Source organism: Canis aureus, chromosome 23, assembly GCF_053574225.1.
Source record: "Canis aureus isolate CA01 chromosome 23, VMU_Caureus_v.1.0, whole genome shotgun sequence".
NCBI classification, from domain to species: domain Eukaryota; kingdom Metazoa; phylum Chordata; class Mammalia; order Carnivora; family Canidae; genus Canis; species Canis aureus.
The window spans coordinates 18,742,300-18,754,037 of NC_135633.1; the positions used below are offsets into that span (position 1 = coordinate 18,742,300).

Sequence of the window (11,738 nt, forward strand, 5' to 3'; positions counted from 1 at the left end):
AGACATTATCTTTGTCCTGGTCAGGAAACAAATCTGCCTCTACCCTGGAGAGAGACACTCTCTATGTCTTCTAAGGTCATTTGCTATACGTCTGTGAAATAGTATTGCAGATAGTTCATTCTTCTTACTCACAAGTCAGAAATGTAAGGTGCTGTGGAGGATTGTCCTTCAACAACTGAGAGGACTCAGAATTGGCAAACTTGTGTTCCAGAGTCCACGAAAAACCAACAGACTGGGGTGGGGTGCATTTATTTGGGGCTTTATTTTAACCCTGGCCTCATTCTCTCCATGGGGTACTTCAGTTTTGTTCAAGTAATGTGTGTGTGTGAGTCAGTCACTGGAGAAGAGAAGCGATGGGTTTGTGCACTTGACCCCTCCTTTTTCATCTCTGTGTTAGGCCTTGAGGCTGGAGATGGTAGTCTTAATGAACACATTAGAGAGAGAAGTGGCCCTAGTGGAGAACCTTTCAGATTTTCCTAAGACTGGGGAATCTTTGGAAGGAGAGATCATGTATTCCCTCATTTGCTCTGAGACACCAGTTTCATCATTTTCTCTTTATGACTTGCTGGGCCAGCATTTCTGGGGAAATAGCATTGCTTTCCCCAGGAACAGAGTGTAGGATATAGCCATCCAAAATGAGGTCATAACAGGAAGACTGTGGGAGTGGGATCCCTAGAATAGAAAAAGTGTTTAGGGAGGGAGGCATTTTCCCTTAACACTGGGAAAAAAGCTTTGTACACATGGTCTCCAGAGTTGAGGTCAAGAGCCCTGGGGATGGATCCGAGGCACATCCTCATCTTCCTCCCCACTCTCGTTGCAGAGTACATTCCTGTTTCCTCTAGTTGAGAAGAAATCGGAATGTATTCTTGCTGCCCGGGGCCCTTGGGAGAACCTGGTGCAGCTGCTGCAGTGGACAGAGGAGGCTCTAGTTCTGAGCTCCTGCCCCCCAACCCCCCCCCCCACTCCCCGCCCCGCAAGACAAGCTCTGCCCACGCTGTGAGCCTCTTCTCTGAGAAGGCTCTGCAGCCTGTCTGGGCTGTCCAGGGATTTCAGGTGGGGAATGAATGTTTTTATATCAACTGAACTTAAATAAGAGAAAGAGATGTTTCAGCTGTTTCTCCCCTGTCCAGAGTTCTGTGATCCCAGGCTCTGTTTGGGCTTGTTTGGGGTGGGGTGGGGTGGAGGGAGATGAGAATTGGGGAGGGCTCTGTCCTGGGCAACAGAGTTGTTCTCTGGGCCTTCTTTGGTCAAGTTAGAAGAAGAGGAGGGAGGCAAGGATATCTGGGTCTCATCCTCCAGACTCAGGAGAGGGGTCTTTCTACCATGTTGGGATGCTGCACGAGGAGGGAAGGAAATACCAGAGCAGCGTGGATGCTTCCTGAACGGATGAGCTAGAGCTAGGGGTAAGGGCTGGGATGGGATGAGGCTGCAGTGGGGGCGTGTTCCTTAGCTGCTCACCCAGCTTCTGGATCTTTGGACCATTGTGCAGAGAGTAGGGGAGGAGTACTCAGGAGGATGTTGGAAGGAGAGCAGAGGAGTGACCCAGGCATCTGGGTTTGCTTCAGCTTTGTGAGGTAGGGGTCTGGGGGGGTTCAGCATTTGTAGCTAGTTCAGTGCCTGGATACGGCTTCCTTCTTCATATCCCCCACAAGAGTGCTGACTGAATTTCTAGACCAGGGATGCTAGAGGTAAATATAAGAGAGAATATCTCTTCCTCTTAGATTCCAGTCGATCTATCCCTTTCTCCTTCCCTGGAGATAGGCCCAAGAATTTACCCCCCCCCCCCCCCCCCCCCAGGCTTCACAGGGCCCTTGTTGCTGAACTGTGAATGTCAGTTTCACTTTTGTCTGGGATTGAAGTACCTCGGACTTCCCAGGAGCCTTCTTTTTTTTTCTTGGCTTAGCCTGTGCACTGTGAGGTTAAGGTTGTCTCTGGTTCTGTTTGGATTAACCAACTCTTATGCTGCCTTGCTTGCACAGGACAGACAAAGCTTTGTTTTGGGTGTGTGATAATAGGGCTGTGGGGGGCAAGGAGCACCCGGGTTAAATCTCCACCTTGGGGACCAGCTGATTGGAGTTTCTGGTCTCTTAGAGGCTGAGGATCATTTGGCCCAGAAACTAACATGTCTTCTCTGTGAGCAATGGACTTGAACGAGGGGCCCTGGGGAATTTGTTGGCTTCCTGCCTACACCAGGCATGACGCCTGGGGACCTGGGGTGGGATATTCCGAGACAGGCTGAGGTTTATCCTGCTAATTTGCAATAGAGGGGTTCAAATATAAAGTTACTGCTTTGCCACTTCCTGGGGGCTGTTAATTCTCGCCTGTCCAATTTGACATCTGCCCCTGGAAGATGCTGCTATCCTACAAAGCCTTATAATCATTTGCATTTTGAGCCTGACACTTAAAAATGCACCCGAGGAAGCAGCTTGTTAGGGAGTTATGTGGAGTGGCCTCGGCGCCTGACCAGGGAGCCTGGACTGCATTCCTGCAGAGATTCCCACTCCCATCAGCTAGTTGGGGCTGAGGGAGAGTTTCCAGGAACTTGAGCTGGATGGGAGCTGGGGACAGGGTCAGTCAGCCTGACTGCAAAGCTTTTTGAGCAGCTTGCTCTCTCTGGCTTCTCTCATTTGTCCCCAGGCTGGAAAGTAGTAAGGAACAGAGGGTACCTAACAACATTGAGGCTGCAGCCCAGAGGTGCAGCCCAGGGGACGGTGCGTGGGCAGTTGGAGAAAGGTGTCTAGGCTTGGAGGGTGGGGAACAGTTGACCCCTAAGAGCTCCCTATGTGATGTGCTGTGTGTCATGGGGGTTGGTGGAGGGGCGGGGGGGGAGTTGGGCCTTTATCCTGGCCCTCTCTCCAATGCTTGAAGGAGGGGAAGAGGCTGAGCACCGGGAGAAACAGCTGGATGGAACTGGGAGAAGTTTTGACAAGGAAGCTACAGACGGGGATGGGGGTGGGGGGCTAGCCAGGGTGTGGCCAGGGAGCTTAGGATTCTGGTGAGAGAAGTTCTCGGTGTCTGTGCACACACACACCTTTCCTCCTAACTGGTTCTTCCAGTTGTGTGTGTGGTGAGTGAAAACTGTTTGGTGTGTGTGGTTAATGACCAAAAGAGCTGTGGGGAGGAGTGGAGGCAGGGCTGGTTTCTTCCTTCAAGAGGATCAGTGTGATAAGTTTGGGCTCTGACAATCCCCTTTAAAAGAGTGCAAAGCAGAAATTCTTGGCGATGCCCTTGTTCCATATCTCATCAGCGAAGCTGGGAAGGGTTGAGACCTCTGGCTTCCCCAGCTGGGCTTGATGAGATGGGGCTGCTCAGGGCCAGGCTGCTGGAGAAGAGGGCCTACCTCTTCTCCCTCTCCTCAGGCAGCCAGTGTGGATCGCCCTCAAGATATCTGTGCATGCGGGAATGCAGGTGACAGTCTGGTGGCCTGCCAGGCTTCTTGTCTCCCTCTCTGCCCCTGCTAAATCTTCACCATGTCTCTCTCCACTCACCTGTAGCTTTGCCAGCCTTGCTGTAGTCCTGCTTCCCCCCACCAAGCCCGATTCCCCAGCCCTCCTCCTCTCTTGGCTCTGAGCCATTGCTTTGGGATTAATTTTCTCTTAGCAGGTTCAGGTGTGGTTCTCAGGGCCCGCTTGGCCTCTGCCTGTTATCCCCATCCCTTGGGCATCCTTATTTCCTGGAAGGATGACTGGGAGTATGTCCACGAGACAGCTCCAAAACGGTGGCCAAGAACAGGAGAGTAGCAGGTGAACTAGGGCTGTGAGGGCCCGGCTAAGGCTGCGGAGGCAGGACTTGGGCTGGGGCCAGCAGTCATTTCCTGGAGCAGTGATGAGTGGCCTGGTTCTATCAGAAGATTTTAAACATTGCTGAAAAAGAAAGAGGCTGGTGTTGAGGCTGGGAAGCAGGGGGAACATGCTTTTGAGGCTTTCCTGAATTTCATTGCCAGAGGCAATATAAGTATTGAAATCCTGGTGTTCCCAACTGTTCTCTTTCAGGTTGTCATTGATGTGCCTCAGTGTTGCATATCTGTTACTTCCTGGGCCTCAGTCTCCTGCATCTGTTTCTTGGAGCTTTGGACTTTGTATCAGTGTTCAAAGGTCTGATTCTTGGGAAAGAAAGAAGGAAGAGAGAAGGAAGGAGAGAGAGAAAGGAAGGAAGAATGGAGGAAAGAGAATTTGCCTTGGGAGTCATGTCATGGCACTCAGAATCTGTTAAGAAGTTTAGAAACATCTATCTAAAGCAGTGATTCTGAACAGGGCAGGGGGTAATTTCATCCATCCACCCATTTGTATTTCCTTCCTCCCTCCCTCCCTCCCTCCCTCCCTCCCTTCCTTCCTCCCCACCCCCCCCAACTCCATCTATGTATGCATTTATCTATCTGCTCAAGGGACATTTGACAGTGTCTGGAGACATTTTTGGTTATTACAACTGAGGGGATGCTACTATCATCTAGTAGATTGAGGCCAGGGTTGCTACTAAGTATCCTTTGAATGCACAGAAGAGCCCACCACAAGGAGAATCATCCCAGCCCCAAATGTCAGTACTTTGGAGAAACTCTGATCTAAAGGAGTTGAGACAAGGTCATCCTGTTGGTTCAGGGATGATGATAAGGACTCTGGCTGGTCATCCAGCCCAAGGCAGTTTGGATTTGATGAGCTTGGAATAAATGTTCTTTCTGCCTCTCTCTGAACAATGATGCTCTAGTCCTATTTTCCAGGATCAGGAATATTGTGTCCTGGCACTCCTGATCCTCCCACCTCATCAGTACAGGTTCTATATTGGAGAGGGACCAAGAAGTACTGAGTCTATCCTGCATCCTCCCTAAGTACCCAGAGTGGGGTAGGCTGGCTGCCAGTTTTGTTGCTTGGCTTCTTGAGGCAGGGTTGCTAGGCCGGCTCTGCTTAGTCAGGACTCTGGAATGGAGACCAGTCATCTTTATAGCATGACTGTGTTACAGGAAAACGTCTGCTCAGTTGCTGGGGACTCTGCTCAGTGCTCGGAATCACTTCATCTAGTCCTAGTCCCAAATCCTATCTTGACCCATTCTTGACTCAGACCTTCAAGAGATTTGTGTTGCTCCTCTGGCAGCCCGATGAGCTGTGACAGAAATTGTCCTTCACACCTTCTCCTTCCTCCTACCTCTGTGAATTTATTTCCTAAATTCAGTGTTTCTTTCCATGGTAGTAATGAGTAGATACTCCCAGTTTAGAGGGGAATCTTGACTCTGGAAATTGAGAATTCTGTAAGCATACAGGGGTTTGTTTTTCTCCTGTGTCCCATCCTAGGAAAGCCTACACTCCCAGTGGCCTTATTTCTAGTCCTGTAGCTCTTTCTTCTGCTTGTTCCCTGAGAACTAGTATCGGGATTCCTCTGGGGTGCAAGGCACATCTAGGCGTCTGTAGGGCTCAGCAGCTACCAGGCTCCATCCTGCTGCTGAACAGAGAGAAGAGGAGTGAGCCCTGTTCTCTTCATGTATGCTGCCCCCGAGCAGAGGGTGGCATACATGTTGGCCACTGGTGCCTAGGTCCCAAGTCCGAGACAGGGACATTGATTTGCAGGGAGGATATGGAAAGACAAGGGAAAGGGGAGCAGAGAGCTGTATTCACTCACAGTGCCCACAGATCTGCTGCAGGATTGAGCCAGGACTGCCCTGGCACCTGGTGTTCCTGGTGTGTAGGGAAGTCCAGGTATATGTTGCAGGGAAAGGGGCAGACAGGTGCGGCTGTCTGGGAAGGAGTGGGAAGGAGTCTGATGGGAAGGAGTCGCTTTGACGAGCGGGGACTATGCCTTTGACTTCCTGAGGTTGGCTGGTAGTGCCCGTCTAGTGTTTCCTGCCAGGCATTTTAGGAATCAGTCCCGAGAAGCGAAAACTCCCCTCCTCCCCTCTTTGGCCCTGATGGCTATCAGGCCTGTCACACAGCCCCCATGTCACAGCAGGAGGTCTAAGTCCAAAAGGGGAGCAAAGACTGGTCTCTTCTTGCAGAAGAGCCCAGTGGTGGAGGAAACAGAGTGACACCTGGAGGAAACAGAGTGACACCGTAGTGAGAGTGGTTCATGGAGCAGATCATGACTGAGCTGTCACTGCTCCACTGACCCCTGGTCTGCTGTGGGGTTACCCGTGTGCCAGATAGCAGACCTGCCCTGAAAGAATGGGTGCATAGTACAGTAAGGGAGAGGGAGGCCCGGGAGTGCTCTTTGTAGTTGGTTAGTGTCCATCTGTGCCCATCCCCCAGCGTGGGTCCTCAGGGAGCTTCAGTAGCAGGACAGCGTGTGACCTCTGGAAGCCTTTCCTACCTTGTGCTGTGTATCTCTGGGGCTTTCACAGCAGGAGGACTGGAGCCAAGGAATGAAGCCTGGTGCTGGCTTTGTCCCCTGGCTGGGCACAGGCAGGGGTAGCTGAGCCCGTCTTGTGCAATCTCTGAATTTATAAAGCAGAGGCCAGACGAGGCTGAACTGAACGAGGAGCGGGGGGTTTGCTTCTGGACTTGGAGCCGGGATCTGTTTGTAGCCTCCCCGCTGCAGACGGGCAGCTGTATGACTCACGGCCTGAAGGGCCAGGCAGAAGGCATTCTCTCTGGTTCACAGGAATTCTGCTTGTTTATTTGTGAGTGCGTGTATTTCCTCCTTCCCTTCTCTCAGTCTCTAACGTCGCCCCTTCTGCAGGAGATCTGCCCAAGGAGAATCCATATGAGGATGTGGACTTAAAGAGCCGAAGAGCAGGACGAAAATCACAGCAATTGTCCGAAAACTCCTTGGACTCTTTGCACAGGATGTGGGGTCCTCAGGACAGGAAGTACAACAACCCACCCACTCAGGTAATGGCAGCCCCGACGTGGGCCAGTGCGAGGGCCGCAGTGGAGGCCTGTCCTACTGGGGTTCTGGTCTGCTCCCACTCCCACTCCTTCCCTCACTAGTGCTTGGCAAAGGAGGTGACCTCAGGAAAGAGCTCTGCAGGCAGGGACTTCTCCCATGTTGAAATCCTTGTGGGCAAGCAAGATGTGCTCCTGGGGCACCCCACCCCTGTTCTTCCCTTTACTACTCGAGCTCTACGCTGCAACACTGAGGCATGAGCCCTGGCTGCCTCCTGTCTTATCATTGCTCCTGCTTCCCTTCTGTGGGCATCAGGAAGACGGGGCCCTGTTCTGAGTCTTGGTATTCCTCAGCTCTGGCCCCACTTGGGGGCCAGGCCTAGGCCCAAGAACCAGATTTGGAGAGCCAGACAGGTGTCCACCAGACCTGGAGCCACTCGTGTTGGAGGAAATAAGACTGAATCTTCAAGGAATGGACTGATAGAAAGAGTCCAAGGAGACCATTAGACTTCAGCTCATTCCAGCCTTGTCCAGGCTGGACAGGAGGCAGGAGAATGGAGGTGCTCTCTCCGACCTGCCCAGGCAACTCCACTTCTCTTTGCAAATGGGACCTGGACATTTTCTAACATTGGCTGGAGAATATAGAAATGATCTGGCTTTGGAATGATGTAACATTTTTATAAGAGATTCACCTTTCTCATGCGCTATATTCAAACAGGCTTCTGCTGAATTTGTGTGGCCAGCATCATTGGGAAGTGGGAAGAGGACTCTGGGGGACAGGAGGAAGGAGGGCTGGCCGAAGAGTGATGAGGGACGATGCCAGATGCAGACAGTGGGTGGGAGGTGGGCTGAGTTGGCAGGGGTGCTGCCTTTCTAGCAGGGAGCAGGATCTGTGGAGAGTAAGGTGCCTATGCAGAAGGGTGCTAGTGTAGACCCAGGGAGCAGGTCAGGGCTAGGAAGGGGCAGCGGTGGCGAAGCAGCCACCTGGCTGTGAGGCCCTCCTTGCTGGGCTTTGGGAATGAGAACCCAAAACCCTTATGTTCTTCCTGGAAGAGGTGAGCAGGGCCAGGCTGCCATGTGGATTATAGCCCCTGCCAAAGAAGTCTTTTAGGACTGGATTGAGGGCCAGGCTGAATAAGGAGTGAAGGCTAAGCCTAGTCTCAAAACTCAGGAAGAGCCCCCAGAATTCCCTCTTGTCCTTCTCTTTCCATTCAGATGAGAGCCCAGTTTTCTTAGCCTCTGTTTTCTTTTTTCTGGCAGAGGTGGTTCAGCTTCCTTTGTGGAAGCACGTATCTCATCTAGCCCTGACCTGCTGATTAGCAGCTGAGGTCTTAGGAGAGGAAACACAGGCAGAGGGAAATTCCAGGGTGGGATTCGGGGGAGCCAGGGATGCCAGCCAAGGCATCTGTGCTGAAGCCCTCTCCCACATTTTCTCCCCCATGCCAGCTCTCTCTGAAGCCCAGCAGCCAGTCCTTGCGCAGTGGGAACTGGTCAGAGAGGAAGAGCCACAGACTGCCGCGATTACCCAAGAGGCACAGCCATGACGACATGCTGCTGCTGGCTCAGCTGAGCCTGCCGTCTTCACCCTCCAGCCTCAACGAGGACAGCCTTAGCACCACCAGCGAGTTGCTGTCCAGCCGCAGGGCCCGGCGCATTCCTAAGGTAGCCTCCCTGGAGGGGCCGCCCTGGGGCTGGCTGGGCAGGTGGGCGGGCAGGTGGGCAACTCCCTCTGGTCCGTCCTTCCCTAATCTGGGGCTGCTTCCTCAGTTCTCCTTGAATGAGTTTTGGATCCCTGCACTGGCCTTTCTTTTTCATCTGGTTAAGTCCCTATCTTATTAGCAAAGATGGATTAAGTGATTCGTGGTTGCACAGATGTTAGGGAAAGGACAGGCTAGCCTCTCCCCCCAGGGAGCACTCCATGCCATTGAGCTACCGGAAACCAATCCATCAGGAGACTCCCCATTAGTGAGTGCGAGGTGTACGTGTGCAGATCTCTCTGTGCCTACACAAAAACTTCCAGGCTTTGAAGGACCTAGGACTCCAATTTGGGTCTTCCTTTCTCTGACTTTCAGAATTGAGTTTTCAGCAATGATTTGCACACACAGGCAGTCAGACCCAAATCCCCAGCCCAAAGTGGCAGGATTTAGCCAAATGGTATTTTTAGCCTACAAACAATGCTTGGGTATATTGGGAATTTAGCTCCTTCCTGTCGTGGCCCCGGGTTATAGCCTAGAGGGAAAGGCTCCAATCCTTGTTCCTGTTATTACGTCTGAGGAGCTCTTTGTCTCTGTTGGTTCAGTGACTCTGGGGACTCAGAAGCTCCCATCCTGTGTAGTTTGATCACAGTTCCTTCCTCTGGGGAGCTAAGTTTAACATCCTTGTTTTGGGGCAGGAGACCACTTAGGGGTGAGGGAGATAGAGAGCCACCAGCCAGTCTGCACTCTGGGGCAGTGCAGCATGGAAACTAGTACTGGGCCCAGTGTGTGTGTGGAGGATGGTTCTGCTTGCACCTTGAGGGAATGAATGGACTACTAATCAGCCTTCTTAGAAGTAGGGGCAGCTGGTGTTAGGGTTGCCTCACCCTTCCTGCTTTTCTCACCCAGCTTGTCCAAAGAATTAACTCCATCTACAATGCCAAGAGGGGAAAGAAGAGGTTAAAAAAGCTGTCTATGTCCAGCATTGAGACAGCATCACTAAGAGGTAGGCCTTGATGTCTGACCTGGTTCAGGTGTCTGGGGCCCTTGGGCAGTAGGAATGGGGAGAGGCACAGACTAGCCTCAGTTTACCCTTCTGTGGGCCAGTCATAGGATCCTCCTGCCTTCTAGGAGGGGAGAGTCCTCTCAAGAAGTGGCACATGGAAGGGGAGGGCCAAAGAGGGAAGGGAGCCTGAGCTGTGAGGCCCTGATTAAGGAGGTGGGTGTGGGAATCTGCTTCTGGCAAAAGGAAAGGCCAGACTTACTGAGCACTATGGTCTGTTTCCCATTTCAAATCTTGGCATCCTAGAGGCAGGCCCTATGATCCAGGCCTGTAGGCCTCACTGCTGGCTCAGCCTCCTGCTCAGGCCTTTAGCAGCTTCCCCCAGATCAGAAGTGGATGGATAGGGGTTTGTATAGTAATTAGCACCTGTGGTTTGAGCTCAGAGGGACCTTGGGCCCATGGGGGCCCAGAAGAGTTATGATCCATCCCTGGTGAGGAGACCTGGGAGGGGGGCACAAGAAATGTTGGGTGTGGGGCAGTGGCTCAGCAAGCATGCACTCCTGCTGTTACTTTTCCAGATGAGAATAGTGAGAGCGAGAGCGACTCTGACGACAGGTTCAAAGGTGAGGCGTGGCTCCCCAAGAGCACGGAACCCCTTCCCGGCCCTGGCTGTGGAGTTACCCCCTTCCTCTGCACATATAGTTCCAGTGTCCCCCATTGGCCTGCTCTGGAGAGGCAACAGGCAGGCGGGATAGCAGGCGATAGAGCAAGGAGCTGTAGGGGAATCCCCTCCTACTGCATGCAGGGCAGCCTTGTGCAGGTTGGACTCACATGTCCCCCCCTCATTTGGACTTCCCCAAGGTGTTGTCCATGAGGATTGGGGGTTAGACTTGCCTGGTAAATGCTGCGAATCTGGCAGGCCAGAGGTGGGTTTAGAATATCACAAGTACCTCTTCTGGTTGTGAGAAATGTGCCACAGTCTGAGGAAACTGGTCCTCTGGAGGCCCTGAGGCCACTTACCCCCCATATCTCTAGAGAGGAGGACTGACCCCCTCCCTGAAAAGGTTTTGGGAACTTCCCGTTCCAGCAGCCTTGGATAAATCTGTTGTTTCTCTACTGGGAAACCTACCTAGACTTTCCTGGATGGTTAACGTATGTGGGAGCTGGCTCCCTCCTTCCTTCCTCTACCAGTCCCCCAGGCAAGTGGGCAACTGGCCTTTGGGCCTGGAACAGGGACAAGGAATCCAAGTCCAGGGATTCTGAGAGGGGCCCAGGATAAAGCCTTCGTGGAGGTTCTTATCTTCTCCTGTTGGTACTACACAGGGGTAGGTGGGTGCCAGGCATCCATGTCTGGGTTTACCTGGCTTAGACAGTCCTGTCAGCCCCAGCCCAGCCTCCAGAAGCTCCTAGAAGGCCCAGTACAGTAGCTTCCTGTGGCAGGGTAGAGCCTTCTCACAGGTGTAGACACCTTGCTCTTGCCACGTCAACCCCCAACCCAGCTAGGACCGGGCTTCAGCACTCAGAGGTGGTCCACAGTGGCAGAGCCTGAGACTGGGTGGAGGGAGGCTAATCTGGGGTCCGTGCGGATTCAGCCTGCCTGTCCCCTGACCTATGACCTGCCCCCAGCCCACACGCAGCGCCTGGTCCACATCCAGTCAATGTTGAAGCGTGCACCCAGCTATCGGACCCTGGAGCTGGAACTGCTCGAGTGGCAGGAGCGGGAGCTTTTTGAGTACTTTGTGGTGGTGTCCCTCAAGAAGAAGCCATCTCGAAACACCTACCTCCCTGAAGTCTCCTACCAGTTTCCCAAGGTGAGGCCATCTTTCCCCATCCCACCCCTCCTCTGGCACCTCCTGTCTGCCTGGCCCATTTGTGGAGCAAGAGAGATCCTTTACCTGCCACAGCCACTCACCTAGCTGTGGCAGCCTTGAGCTTGATGCCTGCTGGTTAGCAGGGAAGAAAGGGTTGGCTTCAGGGGCATGGGTTTGGGCCAGGGCTTATTCACAGAACGCCTCCCAGTAGGCTTAGAATAAAACCCAAATTGTTTATAAGGATGGCAAGGGGCCTGCAGGAGGGCCCCCAGGTACTTCTACTTTTTTTTTTCTCTTTTTTTTAACAACTTTTTTTTGAGACCTGAGTCATATACCATATAATTCAGCTATTTAAAGTGTACAATTCAATGACTTTAGTATATTCAGAGTTGTACAATGTTAGAACGTTTTTAAAAAGGATTTT

At 52.5% G+C, this 11,738-nt stretch overlaps 1 protein-coding gene across 9 annotated transcripts in view; it reads left to right on the plus strand.

Annotated features, from left to right (window-relative positions):
- DENND2B (DENN domain containing 2B) overlaps positions 1-11,738 on the plus strand; it is a 169,938-nt gene that overhangs the window by 140,222 nt on the left and 17,978 nt on the right. For all 9 annotated transcript variants that reach the window (XM_077866553.1, XM_077866555.1, XM_077866560.1 and 6 more), the window contains 5 exons: positions 6,661-6,812; positions 8,253-8,468; positions 9,410-9,506; positions 10,082-10,126; positions 11,130-11,314. In XM_077866553.1, the coding sequence (XP_077722679.1) occupies positions 6,661-6,812; positions 8,253-8,468; positions 9,410-9,506; positions 10,082-10,126; positions 11,130-11,314 (695 nt within the window). The remainder of the gene's footprint in view (positions 1-6,660; positions 6,813-8,252; positions 8,469-9,409; positions 9,507-10,081; positions 10,127-11,129; positions 11,315-11,738) is intronic.